The 16,715-nt window shown below is 51.6% G+C and overlaps 1 protein-coding gene across 6 annotated transcripts in view; it reads left to right on the top strand.

The window, feature by feature from the left end:
• Mapkbp1 (mitogen-activated protein kinase binding protein 1) overlaps nucleotides 1-16,677 on the top strand; it is a 55,813-nt gene extending 39,136 nt beyond the window's left edge. For 3 of the 6 annotated variants that reach the window (XM_085834547.1, XM_029474035.2, XM_029474034.2), the window contains 29 exons: nucleotides 216-278; nucleotides 474-531; nucleotides 1,462-1,632; nucleotides 2,135-2,272; nucleotides 2,457-2,639; nucleotides 2,845-2,862; nucleotides 3,164-3,324; nucleotides 4,166-4,355; nucleotides 4,880-5,026; nucleotides 5,230-5,405; nucleotides 6,114-6,205; nucleotides 6,478-6,603; nucleotides 6,919-6,989; nucleotides 7,094-7,215; nucleotides 7,633-7,708; nucleotides 7,822-7,933; nucleotides 8,246-8,309; nucleotides 8,550-8,684; nucleotides 8,876-9,012; nucleotides 9,213-9,262; nucleotides 10,383-10,619; nucleotides 11,045-11,211; nucleotides 11,401-11,549; nucleotides 11,649-11,843; nucleotides 12,007-12,091; nucleotides 12,343-12,626; nucleotides 12,849-13,445; nucleotides 13,846-13,931; nucleotides 14,446-16,677. In XM_085834547.1, the coding sequence (XP_085690673.1) occupies nucleotides 216-278; nucleotides 474-531; nucleotides 1,462-1,632; nucleotides 2,135-2,272; nucleotides 2,457-2,639; nucleotides 2,845-2,862; nucleotides 3,164-3,324; nucleotides 4,166-4,355; nucleotides 4,880-5,026; nucleotides 5,230-5,405; nucleotides 6,114-6,205; nucleotides 6,478-6,603; nucleotides 6,919-6,989; nucleotides 7,094-7,215; nucleotides 7,633-7,708; nucleotides 7,822-7,933; nucleotides 8,246-8,309; nucleotides 8,550-8,684; nucleotides 8,876-9,012; nucleotides 9,213-9,262; nucleotides 10,383-10,619; nucleotides 11,045-11,211; nucleotides 11,401-11,549; nucleotides 11,649-11,843; nucleotides 12,007-12,091; nucleotides 12,343-12,626; nucleotides 12,849-13,445; nucleotides 13,846-13,931; nucleotides 14,446-14,673 (4,318 nt within the window). In that variant the 3' untranslated portion in view covers nucleotides 14,674-16,677. The remainder of the gene's footprint in view (nucleotides 1-215; nucleotides 279-473; nucleotides 532-1,461; nucleotides 1,633-2,134; nucleotides 2,273-2,456; nucleotides 2,640-2,844; nucleotides 2,863-3,163; nucleotides 3,325-4,165; nucleotides 4,356-4,879; nucleotides 5,027-5,229; nucleotides 5,406-6,113; nucleotides 6,206-6,477; nucleotides 6,604-6,918; nucleotides 6,990-7,093; nucleotides 7,216-7,632; nucleotides 7,709-7,821; nucleotides 7,934-8,245; nucleotides 8,310-8,549; nucleotides 8,685-8,875; nucleotides 9,013-9,212; nucleotides 9,263-10,382; nucleotides 10,620-11,044; nucleotides 11,212-11,400; nucleotides 11,550-11,648; nucleotides 11,844-12,006; nucleotides 12,092-12,342; nucleotides 12,627-12,848; nucleotides 13,446-13,845; nucleotides 13,932-14,445) is intronic. The other 3 variants (XM_029474036.2, XM_029474037.2, XM_021152522.3) reach the window with 3 other exon arrangements.
• Nucleotides 16,678-16,715: the final 38 nt, after the last annotated feature.

Here is a 16,715-nt window from a genome sequence, read left to right as displayed (position 1 = left end):
TCTCTGCTGCCCTTTAGGAGTATGATCAGAGATGGGACTGACAGTCAGGGTCCTGGTGACTAGGCTTCTGGTGGAGAGCCTTTTTACTACAGGAATCTGATAATAGGCCCTTTTGGGTGGAGACTCCGACCTGTTCCCTCTGCTGGGTGACCAGAAGTCTCAGTGGGCTCCCGAGGAAGCTATGGTTCAGTGTGACATCTCGCTCATCTCCTCAGGTGTGTGGTCGTCCTCTTCAATCCCCGGAAGCACAAACAGCACCACATCCTCAACAGCTCCAGGTGCGTGGGCCTGGCCTCAGGGGCTGGGGGTGACTGTGGCGGGGGCCTGAGGCCCTGCGGCCAGACAGGGACGTGCACATACACTCTTGAGTTTGTTGGCCTTGCCTTTGGGAAATATGCATGAAGGATGGAGGAAGGGAGGTTGGGGAAGGGGGCACAGTCTAGGGTCAACCAAACTTGCCCCGTCTCTTGTAGGAAAACCATTACTGCCCTTGCCTTCTCCCCTGATGGCAAGTACTTGGTCACTGGAGAGGTAAGTGAAGAACAGGGTGGCAATATTGTGGCTTATGGACACCCTGCCTTCAACCAAAGCCACAGTCCTGTGTTCTGGCTAGGGTGCTGTCACTTTGGCTTCAGAGATTGATACCCTGGTTTCTGCTTTGTCCAGATAGCTGTTCTTAAGCTTTAGTGTGATCCGGCTCCCTGGGAGGGCTTTTCAAAGTGCTCACAGCTAGGCTCCTACCCCAAAGTTGTTTGATTCTATAACCTTCTTTTAAAAGTAAAACGAAGCCCGAAGCCCGACAGTGGTGACGCATGCCTTTAATCCCAGCACTTGGGAGGCAGAGGCAGGCCGATTTCTGAGCTCGAGGCCAGCCTGGTCTACAAAGTGAGTTCCAGGACAGCCAGGGCTGTACAGAGAAACCCTGTCTCAAAAAAATCAAAAAAAAAAAAAAAAAAGTAAAACCAAAACAAGAAATATTAATTAATTTATTTATGTGGGGGAGGGGTCATGAAGGTTATGTCAAATGCTTTACACGCTGAAGTCATCTCTTGCCTCCTTTCCCCCAGAGCTTCTAACAATGTGGGGTAGTTAAGGACACATTTTGAAAACCACCATCCTAAAATATTCCTATCTTCAGATGCCCCCTGCTGGGCACACGAGGCAGTCAGGGTAGATGCCTGCTGCTGCTTACTAGAACCGTTCAAGGAACTTTGACCAGACAGAGGCAAGGGCTAGCCTCTGCTGACACTGGTGTCCTCAGATCCTTTTTCTATGACCAGACAGAGGCAAGGGCTAGCCTCTGCTGACACTGGTGTCCTCAGATCCTTTTTCTATGCCTTTATCTTGCTCTCCCCTGTTGAACACTGGAGGAACAGTGTTTAAAGCTGGGGAGGTGAGAGACTAAGGAGGCTACACATAACACCTTCCACAGTTCTCACGTGCGGTTTTGCCTCCCTGCAGAGTGGGCACATGCCTGCCGTGCGGGTTTGGGATGTGGCTGAACGTAGCCAGGTGGCAGAGCTACAGGAGCATAAGTATGGTGTGGCTTGTGTGGCTTTCTCCCCAAGTGCCAAGTACATTGTGTCTGTGGGCTACCAGCATGACATGATTGTCAACGTGTGGGCCTGGAAGGTGAGTAGGCTGGTGACAGCCTTAGGGTCCTCATGAGGGTTCCCATGTGGGGGAGGGGGGGACTGCTGACCTGAGCAACCTCGTTTCCTTCACTGTCTCCAGCTCTTCCTTGAACAGTATTTGAAGTACAAAATAGCACCTGAGGAACAAGGGTGTGGTAGAGGCTTTTCCTGCACATCTAAGGAATTAAACCTTTGAATTCCTTTAGAAAAGAGGTTGGGTTTTTGTTGTTATTGTTTTGTTTTCTGACCATTAAATACCAGAAAGGAAGAGTGTTGTTTTTCCTCTCTTTCTGTTGTTGGTTTGTTTGTTTGTTTGTATTTGTTTTTATTTGGGGGCTGGTTTGTTTGTTTGTTTTTTTTTTTTTGAAGCAGAAATTATTGCTAGCTCTTGTCCATTCTCAGATACCTTCTTACCCCAGCAGGCAGAGCTTGTCTGTTCTCGGATACCTTCTTATCCCCAACAGGCAGAGCTTTGATTCTTCCTCTGGCTTCCCCTCTAGAAAAACATCGTAGTGGCCTCCAACAAAGTATCTAGTCGGGTAACCGCAGTGTCCTTTTCTGAAGACTGCAGCTACTTTGTCACTGCAGGCAACCGGCACATCAAATTCTGGTACCTGGATGACAGTAAGACCTCAAAGGTGAGGACGGAGACGACCAACCCTGAACAGTGCCCCAGCTAGTTACCTTTGGCTTGTTTAACAGTCACAGGTTCTTCATGGACCTGACCTGCCTGAGCTGAGGCGTCTCAAAGAACACATGCTTGCCCTTTCTCTGAGGCCCTCATTTCCAAGGCTAGATGGCTGTAGTGGTGTGTCTCCACAGGTGAATGCCACTGTGCCCCTGCTGGGCCGCTCAGGGCTGCTGGGGGAGCTGAGGAACAACCTGTTCACTGATGTGGCCTGTGGCCGAGGGAAAAAGGCTGACAGCACTTTCTGTATCACGTCGTCGGGGCTGCTGTGCGAGTTCAGCGATCGCAGGCTTCTGGACAAATGGGTGGAGCTAAGGGTAAGAAACTCTGGCTCCAGAACAGGGTCTGGCCTTATCTCAAGTCAGGGGAGAACTGGCCTTGGGGCTGTAGAGCCAGGCTGGGCCTTTATGCATGCTGAAGGGGACTGCAGGAGAAGACACAGGGCGCTTGCTGCAGTGATCTGCATAACCAGCTCCTCTTGCTCTTTCTCACCTCTCTTCCCTGCTTTCCTCTTCTGCTCAGAACACAGACAGCTTCACAGTAAGTGCTTCTAGGCCTTCTCTTCTCAAGCTGTTGCTTTCTCCTCTTGGGGTTTTTCTACCTTCCAATCTTGGTCCCTCTGAGATGGCCTTGATTTCTACCCCACCTCCCAAGTCTGCAGGGCTACAGGCCCTCTGACCATATGCTGCTGGAGGGAGGGCATTTCTAGATGACACCTGAGGGGTTGGCCTGACTTTGGCCTGGCTCTCCTTTTGTGAGTGAGTGTTGCTGAGGGCTTGGGAAGGATTAAGCCAAGCTAAATGGGAAGTGGCCCTTACTTACTGAGCTGCTCTGCCCACAGACCACTGTGGCCCACTGCATCTCTGTCAGCCAAGAATACATCTTCTGTGGCTGTGCTGATGGCACTGTGCGCCTTTTCAACCCTTCCAACCTGCACTTCCTCAGCACCCTACCCAGACCCCATGCCCTTGGAACAGACATTGCCAGCATCACTGAGGCCAGGTGAGCCATACGGGGCCCACTGTCCAGTCAAAGCTTCAGTCACTACTTCATGGAGCAGAATGAAGAGTGCGCAATGCCCAAAGATCCCCTTTGTAGGCAGAAACCTGGGTTTCTTGGTAGTTGTCAGAATCGGGGAGATTAAATAGCACAGAGGACCATGGACTGTCTCAGTGAGTGAGTGTGGGGAGGGCTGTAATAAAACCTGGGCGCATCTTAGGTGGTTTTAAGAATGACTCAAGGGATTGGAGTCTTCCTTCTGGTTGGCCTCTTGATAATCTGTCAGCACCAGAAAGAAAGTGTGCTATGGTAAAGACACAGAAAGACAAAGTCACCAATCATGCTAGAAGGAAAAGGGTGATGTGTGGTCATTTTTATGGTTTGGCAAGTGTCCTCAGTAAAAGATGGGGAGGAGGAAGAAGAGGAAGAAGAAGAAGAGGGGGAGGAAGAGGAGGAGGAGATTTTGAGGTCCTGGAGATAGTACCCAGAGCCTTGCTTGTTAGATAAGTGCTCTACCACTGAGCTATATTACAAACCCTATTTTTGTGGTATGTATTATAGTCTTGTTTTGATCTCTGTGCAGAAATACTCATAGAGCCATGTAGATTTTGTTGTGCTCCATTGTAACCACAGAATTGCCTTGTCTGGTATTGGTGGTCTATGAATTTGTTAGCATTCTCTGGAAAACACTCTGCCCAGCAGCTGGGGTTGGGTGAGCTCCTGGATTGGATCTCTAGGGACTGCTTTTGAAATCTCAGTTCTACTTCCAAATCTGTAGGACTGGAGACAGTGTCCTGTGCTCCATTCCTTCCTTTGTGGTAACTTCCTGTCCTCTCTCCCACAGTCGCCTCTTTTCTGGAGGGGTCAATGCAAGGTACCCAGACACCATTGCCTTGACCTTCGATCCAACTAATCAGTGGCTATCTTGTGTATACAACGACCACAGCATCTATGTTTGGGATGTGAGGGACCCCAAGAAAGTGGGGAAGGTGTACTCCGCTCTGTATCACTCCTCCTGTGTCTGGAGTGTGGAGGTACGTGGGATGGGTTTGCGGAAATTCCACTGTGAGAATAGAAAGCAGAGAACACCAAGCACAGCCCTAGGGTCCTGCCCCTCGGCTCTCAGTGGCTTCCCTGCTGTAGCTCTAGAGCTCCAGTGTGAATGTTGGTGCCCATGCACCTCAGCCTTCTTCTTGTGTGTCTCTGCCTAGCCTGAGTCTTTGCCTTATCCTCGGCACAGGAATCTTGGACGAGTCACTAAACCTGACTAAGCTTCAGATCCCTTAACTGTAAAATGATGTATCAGATTTTCCCAATTGTTCTAACAATGAAATGAAATAACGTAATTGAGAGATTATGGCACACAGGAGGAGCTGGGATCTCGGGCTTTTCCTTACTATGTGCATATATAACAGTAATGTCTCGTTTCCTTACTAAATGTCAGACAATAGCTAAGTCTTAGCACTCTACCTTGGATGCCATTCCTCTTTCCTTCTTCCTGAGTAGACAAAAATGCCCCCTAAAGCGGAAGTCTAATTCTCTCCCTCTGTCCCTTCAGGTCTACCCTGAGATCAAGGACAGTCACCAGGCCTGTCTTCCCCCCAGTTCCTTTATTACTTGCTCCTCAGACAACACCATCCGCCTGTGGAACACAGAGAGCTCTGGGGTACATGGCTCTACCCTGCACCGCAACATCCTCAGCAATGTGAGCCTCCCGTTTCATACTTATGCCCCCATGCTTATAGATTTTGACCTTGTTTTCAGGAACTGGCTCCCCGAATCTTGATCATTCAGCTTTTATTTGGCTGGACTCTCTGAGCCAAGGGTTGATTTTACCCAGCATCCCTCTGTGCTTGCAGCCATCCTGCTGGTACTGTCTGAGCTGTCTCCTTTCTCCTCTCCCACCAGGATCTCATTAAGATCATCTATGTGGATGGGAACACTCAGGCTTTGTTGGACACTGAGCTGCCTGGAGGAGACAAAGCTGATGGGTCGCTGATGGACCCCCGAGTGGGCATCCGGTCCGTGTGTATTAGTCCCAATGGGCAGCACCTGGCCTCGGGAGACCGCATGGGGACACTTAGGTAAGGCCAAGTTCTGAGCTAGGTACTGACTGCCTCTCATGGTGACTGTGGTAGTTAGGTCCTCAAGAGCAGCGTCTTAGGAGGGCTTGTCTCCCCCCAAAGCTTAGAAACAAAATATTTATTCTGTAAAATGAAAGAATGAGCTTACAGTGGTGAGCTCAGAAAAAGCCATCGCAGACATAGGCACAGCTATCAGTCACACATCCGCATGAGGAAGCTCAAGATAAGGGGTTCTAAGAAGGACATAATATTGTTTCTGTGGTGTTTTTTAAAAAAATGCATATAACTCAGTTCACTTGTGAGAGGCTCAAATGAGGTACATACAAGAGAATAATTGTCAGTGTTCTTCAAAAGTGTCGAGGACATGGCAGGTAAGGAGGGATGGAGAGACTACCACAGACTACAGGAAACTAAAGAGCAGTGGTAGCTAAATGCCGTTTGCATTCTTTAAGATCCTGAATCCAGGACATACGGACAAATAATGGCATGTTAATAATATACCTACTTAACAGTATGTAAATGCCTGGCTCTGACATGTGCTGTTGTTATGTATGCTAGGTAAGAACTGGGCAAGGGGATATAGAACACCTTCAGTGTTTGAACTTTTTCTTAAAGCTTAAAAATGTTTGTTTAAAGGTGGGGAGAGGATGTAACAGAAGGAGGAGGTCTTTCCTCTCGCAGCCAGGCAATGATGTCTCTTATTTGTAGGATACATGAACTGCAGTCCTTGAGTGAGATGCTGAAAGTGGAGGCCCACGACTCTGAGATCTTGTGCCTGGAGTACTCTAAGCCAGACACAGGTAAGGCCTAGCCCATGCCCCAGCAGGGTCTAGCTCTGGCACAGCCCCTCCTGTCCTGCCAGTGCTACCTTACCTTACCTGCCTTGGCTTCTGATAATCTTGGGTCCTAGATTCATTCAGATCACTTGGTGTTTCCAGGATTGTAAGAGCTCTGTCCCTGTTCTGTGGTTCATGTGGCTTTAGGGATATGAGGCTCTGTCCACTTGGGGCTCTTTACCAGGCACTGTTAAGGGCCAGCTTAATGTGAACTGATAAGGTTCTTCCAACCCCAGGTTTGAAACTGCTAGCATCGGCAAGCCGGGACCGTCTGATCCACGTGCTGGATGCTGGCCGGGAATATAGTCTACAGCAGACACTGGACGAGCATTCATCTTCCATCACTGCTGTCAAGTTTGCAGGTGGGGACTGGGCAATTGAAGCTATTCATCCCTCTACCTACCACCTACATTTATGAGAAGAGTCTGCTGGGAAGGATTGGGAGGTACCCGGGAGTCATGAGGCTAGGTAGGAAGACAGGTGAAATATAGACTTTCAGTCTAGGGGACCCTGAGCCAGACTGAGGGCTGAGGAGGGGGTGCATGGGTTTTGTGGGATGCACTCTGTTTTATTTGGTTGGTCCACCATGTAGAGTAGCTCCATTGGGGAAAATAAGGGAAGGCAGGAGAAAGGCTGCCTTCATATGGCGGAAGCAGCCAGTTCCCTGTCCCCTACAGCCAGTGATGGGCAAGTGCGAATGATTAGCTGTGGTGCAGACAAGAGCATTTACTTCCGAACTGCACAGAAGGTAAGGGCACTGGATGTCCCCAGCAGGGCAGGGGTGGGAACAGGGGTTCAGGCTACGGGAGGTGAAGAGAGAAGTGAGCCCTGTGAGCTGTGATGCATTTGCAGTCTGGAGAAGGAGTACAATTTACACGAACGCACCACGTGGTACGGAAGACAACTCTCTATGACATGGACGTGGAGCCCAGCTGGAAGTACACGGCCATCGGCTGCCAAGACCGGAATATTCGGTGGGTGGGCGTTCCCTTCTCAGACTTCTTTACAAATTCATTTTCACTTTGTTTATTTTGTGGTAAGAGGAGTGAGCCCGTGGGGGTCAGGACTACTTTCAGGAGTGGTTTGTCTCTTACCAGGACATGGGTTCTGGAGGTCAGACTTAGCCATCAGTCCAGGCAGCAAATGCCTTTACCCTCTGAGCTATTTTTCCGGCCTCCTCTTGTCAGACTTTTGGACCACAGTCCTTCGTGCAGCTCAGTCTCAAATCTGCTTTTCTGTCCAGGCTTTCAAGCCTCTTTGAGGCAGCAGTGTACTCTGCCTCGCCTGAGAGTGCAAGCGAGCTCCCAGGACAATGGGAACTCCCATTTGCTGCCACTTATAGCCTGGGCTCTGGTCCTCAGGCTGCTGTGAACACGTGCCTTCCTTTTCAGGATCTTTAACATTAGCAGCGGAAAGCAGAAAAAGCTGTTTAAAGGGTCACAGGGTGAAGATGGCACTCTCATTAAGGTGAGCACCCCAGTGGGACTAGCAGAGCCTGCTGCCTGCCCTGCCATTGGGCAGCTTGGGGACGGTGCTAAGTGAGGAGGGGTGGTGATCCCCTACTCTTGCTGTGTCCCCAGGTGCAGACAGACCCCTCAGGGATCTACATTGCCACTAGCTGTTCCGATAAGAATCTCTCCATTTTTGACTTCTCCTCAGGCGAGTGTGTGGCCACCATGTTTGGCCACTCAGGTGAGTGTAGCAGCCACCTCCCTGTTTGGAATTGTACTTTCTTCCCTTGTCTGTTGCCACACCACAACTCTGCCCTACCCTGGGAGGCATCACCTGACTGAAGCAAGAGTAGAGAGCCCTGTGGCAGAAGGGGACAGTATGATTGGTACCTTTCCCTTCCCCCACATCCAGACTCAGAGCACAAAGTGCCTATGTGAGGATAGAACCTGACTCCCTCTCCTGCAGCCAGTGCCCACCCCTGCAGCTGGAGGAGGCAGGAATTCAATTAGGTCTTTGTGGCAGTTCATAGACCATATACTTTACTCTTTACAGAGATTGTCACTGGCATGAAATTTAGTAACGATTGCAAACATCTCATCTCTGTGTCAGGGGACAGGTGAGCAGAAGCCAACTCCCCTGAGACAATTTTTCTCTGTGCCACCTGTCCCTCCTCTCATTTTCTCTCCTGGTGTCTCTGGGAAGTAGGTCTGAAGAGGGACATTTCTTGGTGGGGCCTGACCTGGCAGTGGAGGGTGGCTTGGATCGCCTTGCCAATTCATGGGAAGTAGGGATAAATGATGCTGCTACCCGCAGAGTCCTTCCCTGCCCCTCACTCAGCGCTGTGGCTCCACCCTAGCTGCATCTTTGTCTGGCGTCTGAGCTCTGAGATGACCATCAGCATGAGGCAGCGCCTGGCTGAACTGCGGCAGCGCCAGCGAGGGATCAAGCAGCAAGGACCAACCTCTCCCCAGAGGGCTTCTGGAGCCAAGCAGTAAGTGGGCCAGAAATGGGCTCTGCTCACGGTTGTGCACAGGGTGTGTGCTCTCCCTGCACCTCCTCATGTGGAATGTACTGTTCAGCATCTCCAATAATCCCAAGGCCTTCCTTTGCATGCACAAGCCTATCAATGTTGCCTTCTTGCCCAGTGAGTCTTCTCTTCTGACCTTCTTGTCTTGGACTCAGGCACCATGCTCCAGTGGTACCCCCTTCTGGACCAGCTCTTTCCTCAGACAGTGACAAGGAGGGAGAAGATGAGGGTACTGAAGAAGAAGAACTGCCAGCTCTGCCCATCCTTAGCAAGAGCACCAAGAAAGAACTAGGTTTGTGGCACTTAGGGGTAAGGCAGACAGGCACTAGCTGCTGTGGTGGCTAGGTTAGCCCATCTAATATGGGACCATGGGATAAGGAGGCTGGGCCATCACAGTGATCACATGGGGGATGGGGATGTTCTGGGCTCCTGGTTCCAGAGATGGGCAGGGAGGAAACACACCTTCTGACTGCCTATTTCTGTCTACCTCAGGCTCTAGTCCAGCCTTGCTCCGAAGCCTGTCCCACTGGGAAATGAGTCGGGTAAGTTGCCATCACTGAAATGTGCTTCTAAGATTATTAGACGTGAGGGAGTAGCAACGGAACCCTTTGTGCCCTCGTGAGGCATTGGGTAAGGACCTGCCCACATGCACCATTCCTGTTTCCAAGGAAGGCCTTATCACTGAGGTCAGGCAGCTGGTCTAGTCAGGGGTAAGGGAGCAAGCATCGGTTTTTCCTTCTTGTATCAGATGAGGTTGCCTCCACTAGAGGAGGGCCCACCTCCTCACCTGCCAGGAGCCTGGGAGAAGTACCATTCAAGACAGAGTCTTACTGTGCAGCCCTGGCTGACCTGGAACTCAGGGAGATGCACGGGGCCTTAGCTCTGAGTGCTGAGAAGAAAGGCCTTGCCACCACACTGTGCTTAATCCAAACCAAACCACAGCAGCAACAAAGAGCAGTGAGGAGTAATGGTGTGAGTCACATGTTAGAGCAATAGCCTAGGGAGAGCAAGGCTCCAGCAAGGAGAAACCTAGGGAACTCTAGCTCTGAAGACCCCAATGAGGAAGTTAGTGCAGAGCAGTCAGAGGGAAAGGCTGCAGGAATACCTGTTGCTGCGTGGATATTTCAGAGTGCCAGAGAAGGAGAGACATTTTCAGCAAGCCCCAAAGCAGCCCAACCCTCACATGTCCCAAGTTGGACTTTTGAGTCTAGCACTCTGTGTTGTTGGTAGCAGCCGCACAGAGTGGCCTCGTCAGGGTCTCAGTCCCTCATTGTTGGTTTGGCCTTAGTGCTAAGATGGGACTCTGGGTTCTGTTGGGTAGCTTCAGAGAACAGAATTATTTAAGAGTCCTAGCTCTAGATGGTAAGACACCAGATAAAGGCAGAAACTAAAGAGGTTCCTATTGTGAGGTCTAGAATAGAGATAACCTCGCTTGCATGCCACTTAAGGTCCCACATGGACTCGGGCTAGTCACAGAAATCCACTGTGCTTCTGTTTCCTTCGTGTGTAAGACCTGGGATAATCATGCTACCTACTCTATAAAATGACTGTAAAGATAAAATGAGCTAATGCACAGAGGGTGTCATTCATGCCGACAATATGTACATATGTTTGCTGATAATATAATTCTAATTAGTACTCCTTTTTCACCACAACCACCAGGCACAGGACACCATGGAGTTCCTGGACCCAGCTCCTGTAGCTAACACAGGACCTAAAAGAAGAGGGCGCTGGGCTCAGCCAGGTGTGGAGCTCAGTGTTCGCTCCATGTTGGACTTGAGACAGCTAGAGACCTTAGCCCCGAGCCCTCGAGGCCCTAGCCAGGACTCACTGGCTGTGTCCCCAGCTGGTCCTGGGAAGCATGGTCCACAGGCCCCTGAGCTGTCATGTGTCAGTCAGGTGAGCTATCTTTCTCCCAGCTCTCTAGAGGTCTCAGGAAGCCTCAGCCAGTCCTGTGCTAACAGCCGGGGCCTGCGCTTGGGTACTTCTGTGCACAGAAGACACAGAGACAGGAAGTCTCTGTGGCAGGTGGCTCATCTGAAATTCAGTTGTAGTAGAACTGACTGGGCTGTATTGTGAGTGGGGTGGGCCGAGAGGTACAGGGAGCTTTGGGGAGGACTCTTGGTGTTGAGTAGCAAGAGCCTGGCAGTCTGAGTGCCAAAACAGCTCTTCCAGAGGCTTAGTATCCCAGCTGAGCCCAGCCTGGCCTCCTGCTTCCTGTCCCCAGAGCTACAACACTCTGCTTCCGCAGCACTGCTGTTCACCAACACCTTCTTCTCATGCCAGCAATCCTCACAAGTACCCCTTTCTTTGTGTGTTTCCAGAATGAAAGGGCCCCTCGGCTTCAGACCTCCCAACCCTGCTCCTGCCCCCACATTATCCAATTGTTGTCACAAGAGGAAGGAGTCTTTGCCCAAGATCTGGAGCCTGAACCCATTGAAGATGGTATTGTCTACCCGGAACCCAGTGACAGCCCTACCATGGATACCAGGCAAGGGTTGTGCCCTGGCCAGAACTCATGGGCTCTGCGGCCCTTACACTTTCTTTCCCTCTGAGTTTTTTTACGTGGGCAATGGTTGGCCTCCAGGCCACCTCCTCCCTAGCCGTGTTCACAGGCAGGAGCTGAGTGGAGCTGCTGGCCCCTGCTCACTGTCTTTCCTTCCTTTGCTGGCCTTCCCAGCAGTGCGTTTCAGGTGCAGGCTCCAACTGGAGGATCCCTAGGAAGAATGTACCCAGGCAACAGGGGCTCAGAAAAGCACAGTCCTGACAGTGCATGCTCTGTGGATTACAGCAGCAGCCGGCTTTCCAGCCCTGAACACCCTAATGAAGGTAAGGCTGTACCATGAGGAAGAGACAATGGGGTGAAGCAGGGAAGGCAGACCTGTGACCGATAGGTACAGTGTGATGACTTTCCCCTCCCCCATCCAGACTCTGAGAGCACAGAGCCCCTAAGTGTGGATGGCATCTCCTCAGACCTGGAAGAGCCAGCCGAGGGTGATGAAGAGGAGGAAGAAGAGGGAGGCACTGGCCTCTGTGGGCTACAGGAAGGCGGCCCTCGTACCCCGGATCAGGAACAGTTTCTAAAACAGCACTTTGAGACTCTGGCCAATGGGACTGCTCCAGGTGTGGTCTGTGGGCCAGCCTTCAGTCAGCTACATCTGCCCTTCTCCCCTAGCTGAGTGGGAGGGTCCAGTAGGCAGTGCCTTAGGTTGCTTTGTAGGGGCTGCAAGACCTCGGGCAAGAACTAAACTGTTGACTCAGTTCACGGTTTCTGTGCCTCCTGCAGGGGGCCCAGCACGGGTGCTAGAGAGGACAGAGTCTCGGAGCATCTCATCACGATTCCTTCTGCAAGTGCAGACCTCCCCACTCAGGTACAGACCACCCCACATGGCTCTGCTCACCTGGTGCTCCTGCACCTGGCACAGCATGTAGCCTTCCTCACATCTCTCCAGAAGGGGACGTTGTACTCCTAGATTTGAAGCAGGTGGTCTCACGCAGACTCTGTCTTGCTTTGTGCCTGTCCTCTCCTGGTGCATCTCTGTCTGTGAGAGCATCTGGCCAGCTCAGGGAGGAAAGCACTGAGCCTTCTCTGGGCCTTCTTCTGAACCCATTCTCCCTGTAGGGAACCATCCCTATCCTCCTCAGGCTTGGCCCTGATGTCCAGACCTGACCAGGTATCACAGGTGTCTGGTGAGCAGCTGAAAGGCAGTGGTGCCACTCCTCCAGGAGCACCCCCAGAAATGGAACCCTCTTCTGGCAACTCAGGCCCCAAGCAGGTGGCTCCTGTGCTGTTGCCACGACGGCGTAACAACGTGGACAACAGCTGGGCCTCCAAGAAAATGGCTGCAACCCGGCCATTAGCTGGACTCCAGAAAGCCCAGTCTGTGCATAGTTTGGTACCACAGGGTAAGGAACCTTGAGTTCAACTACAGGTTGTGGGGGATGTGAGACATGTATGTGGGCATGCTGGAGGAAGGTGGGTCTAATGTGGCCCTGGCATGTCACCATGCTTGCCACTGCATGTCCCTTAGTGATTACGCCCAGGGGAGAGTAGCAACTGGGGGACTGAGCCTAGCATTTGCACTTTCCTCACCACGCGACCTGCATCTGTCCCTGTCCCCAATGCAGATGAGGTGCCTTCATCACGTCCACTGCTCTTCCGGGAGGCAGAGACCCAGGGCAGCTTAGGATCCTTGCCACAAGCTGGCGGCTGCTCATCTCAGCCCCACTCCTACCAGAACCACACCACCAGTTCTATGGCCAAGCTAGCGCGTAGTATTTCTGTTGGCGAGAATCCAGGCCTGACAACTGAACCTCAAGCTCCTGCACCGATCCGAATCTCACCATTCAACAAACTAGCTCTGCCTAGCAGGGCTCACCTTGTCCTGGACATCCCCAAACCACTTCCCGACCGTCCTACTCTGACCACATTCTCACCTGTATCCAAGGGCCTGGCCCACAATGAAACAGAACAATCGGGCCCCTTGGTGAGCCTAGGAAAGGCTCATACTACAGTTGAAAAGCACTCCTGTTTAGGGGAGGGTGCTACTCATAAATCTAGGACAGAGTGCCAGGCTCATCCTGGACCCAACCACCCCTGTGCCCAGCAACTGCCAGTCAACAACCTTCTCCAAGGCCCTGAGAGCTTGCAGCCCCTGTCCCCTGAGAAGACTCGTAACCCTGTGGAAAGCAGCAGGCCAGGGGTAGCCCTGAGCCAGGACTCAGGTGTGCACCGCTCCCCAGTCTCACCTGGCCCATCCTTTCTGTCTCTGTTGGCTACTTTCTGGCTCTGTCCCATTTCTGTGTGCCTGGCCTTTGGCGTTTTTGTCCTGTCTGCTCCTGTCTTGGTCCATAAGTCACACCCCTGATGGTGAGACACTCTTGCCACCCTTCATGATCTCCCCGTGACCCAGTGAACCCTTTAGTCTGGATACTAGGGCTGGCTCTGGGGCTAGAGTTAGGGCTGGCTTTTCCTTCTAAACTTTGTGTGGTGTTGGGAAAGGTGTTGGAAGAAGGTGGGGCAAGAGGCCGGGATTGTCGGCTGGTAGGGATTATAGCTCTGCTCTGAGAGCCCTGGGTTGGGATGCCTGAAAAAGCAGGGGCCTCACTGATGTTTGTCCTTCAGAACTGGCCTTGAGTCTGCAACAGTGTGAACAGCTCGTGGCAGAGCTCCAGGGGAATGTACGCCAGGCAGTGGAGCTCTACCGTGTGGTGAGTGTGGGGCAACCACTGGAGGCAGTGCTTGACAAACAGTAACAACAAAGCTGCTTCTGCACACTGGATGCAGCACTCAAGGATATTCCAGCATTGTAAAGGGGAGGGTCAGAAGCCAGGCCAGGCCTCGCAGCCCCAGAATCTGTTGGTTATTTCTAGGTGAGAAACAGGGTCATAATGTAGTTATTCAAGAAAATCCCAATTCATGGCTGTTATCTTTTTTTTTTTTTTATATCCCAAAATGGTTTGGGCACCTTAGATATAAGAAACAATGTAACTGTCACATTTGAAAGAGAGTTGTTGGGAAAAGTTGTCAAGAAGTAAATGGTTCTAGTAGTCTGGAGGGATCCTCATCTGGGCCACCCATCAGAGTGACTCTGGCCATCCTGATCTTGTGTGTAGAACTCCTAGGCAGTCCCTTCTACTGGGTGGGCAAGGCACCGGCAGAGCCCCCTTTTCTATATTCCACTGTCTGCTGCTCTCCAGCTCACTTTCAGTGTTCCTGTTGCAGGTGACCAGCTGTAAGACACCTTCGGCAGAACAAAGTCACATCACCCGTCTCCTGAGAGACACCTTCTCTTCAGTGCGACAGGAGCTCGAGGCTCTGGCTGGGGCAGTGCTGTCCAGCCCAGGTGGCAGCCCTGGGGCTGTGGGGGCTGAGCAGACGCAGGCCCTGTTGGAGCAGTACTCTGAGCTACTGCTAAGAGCTGTGGAGCGGCGCATGGAGCGCAGACTCTGAGTTCCTGAAGCCTGTCCCAAGAGAAAGGCTCTCCATTCCAAACTGTAGCCCTGCTTCCACTCAAGAAAAGGTGGGAATGTCTGGAGTGGACAGCAGTGATCAGTGTTGAGAGGCAAAGCAGCCTTCCCAGCCGCCCTCATGGGGCCCCTGTATTTATTAATTTATTTCCCTGACTTTGCCTCACTTCCTTGGGACTCCTGCCTCTAAAGCCCAGCCTGGGGCTCACAGCAGGGCAAGTCTTGAATCTATGTCATCTTGGTGCTGTGAGGGGTAGGAGGGCAGCCTGCCTCACCTGGGGACATCGGGAAGGGCTGGCCTTCTCTTCTTAGAAGCCATTTGAAGTTTCTTCAGGGATGAGCTCCCAGGGGCGGAGCATACACAGGGTACTCTGGGGTAGAGATGAAAGGTAATGTGCTATTTCGTATCCTAAAGCCAACTGTAAACCTTTACCTCTACTCCCACACCAGCTGCACTCCCCTGCCTGCCAGAGCAGGGGTAGTTTCCCCCCAACTCCTGGCAGTGAGACAGCTGCCTGGCCTCCAGGGTATTCCCAGCCATTAGAAGACTTGAGTTGGTATCAGAAACTGAGCCCCCACATTCCAATCCCATGTTCCCTGCAAGAGAGCCCTAGTGTTTTTCTGCCCCCATCCCTTTTCCCCCTTGTGGAGCTAGTTGTGGGATTTTTGCTGCAGGACAGTGAAACCCCTCTGCTGGGCAGACAGCAAAGCCTGGCCTACTTTCCTCAGCCCCTTAGGCTTCCTTGTTCTCTATCCCTGGTCTCCAGCAGACTGTTGAATCCCTGGGGACCACTTTCTCCCTACATCCTGGGCAATGCGCAATCAGAAACCTGTATTGGGAGTACCCTTATGGTTTACAGGGCACTGGCCCACCTTCCTAGAACCTTGCCCCCCCCACACACACACATACACACCACATACACAAATCATATGCACAGTTGAGTGCTGAGTGCTCATTTTAGAACACTTGCCTGGCTGGTATGCACCTGGTGTCCTCACATTTTTGCCTCAGCTTCACTAGCCTGGATTAATTGGAATTCTGATCCAGAAACACAAAAAGGGATGGATACACTAATTGAAGTTCTGGAGTCTTGGTGTCCACAGCCAGGCTGACTGGAGATGGCCTATGGGTCACCTGGCTCATGGAGGAGGCTCTTTTCAAAGGCAGTGTTGAGTGCCCAGAAATACTGGACACTGGAAATTGTGGAATGAAGGCACTGGGCAAGAGACCACTGGAAAAGTAATAGCCGGACAGGTAGGTGGCAGAGGTAGGGATAGAGTTAAGGTAATGGTTAGAGGGTAGCGGAAAGAGAGAGAAGCTGTATGTTGGAAGAAGTGGTGAAGTGGTTGCAGAATTGGAGTGAGTATGTCTTTGGGCCTGGGCCCTCCTTTCCTCTGCATCAGGGAAGGCAGAATAGTGACATTTCGTCAGGTTTAGATAACACAAACCTGTCGAAACCTCAACGCCACTTCCCAGCTCTGAATGCAGAGGCTAGCAGGAAACTAGGTTTAATGGGTGCTTAGCTTTGTTGGTTCAACCTGAGTGTTAAGTACACCCAAACCATGTGAATACCCAAACCATGTGTTCCCATTTTTCTACCACACGCATAGCCAAACTCCTAGCCCAAAGAACGGTAGCCACTTGGGGTGGGCCCCTTGGCAGTGTGGGGGTTAGAAGCCGGCCCACTGCCCTGACCTCCACCAGGTTTTAGAGGTCTTTATACCAGCCTGCCCTTCTAGAGAAAGCGCCACTACCCTGCATGGTGGGGTCTTGTGGCCTGTGGCACTTTGTCCCCTTCTGCATGTCTGAGGCCACTGGCAACTGCTGCCCACGTCCAGATTTGTCCTATCCCAGTTTTGAAAGCCCCTTATTTATAACTTTTATACTGTGGCGCCTGTCTCCTCCCCGGCTGTACGGGGTGGGGCTGTTTTAACGTTTCGTTTGTACGGATGTATGAAATTGTCAATAAACACAATCATTTGTTAACTGGCTAGCAAATTCTGAGAAGAGCGCCGCTTGTTGCA

Source organism: Mus caroli, unplaced genomic scaffold (assembly GCF_978045245.1).
Source record: "Mus caroli unplaced genomic scaffold, Mus_caroli_1 scaffold_2, whole genome shotgun sequence".
NCBI classification, from domain to species: Eukaryota; Metazoa; Chordata; class Mammalia; order Rodentia; family Muridae; genus Mus; species Mus caroli.
The sequence above is the reverse complement of the archived record's forward strand: the minus strand, read 5'-3'. Positions and strand labels throughout refer to the sequence as shown.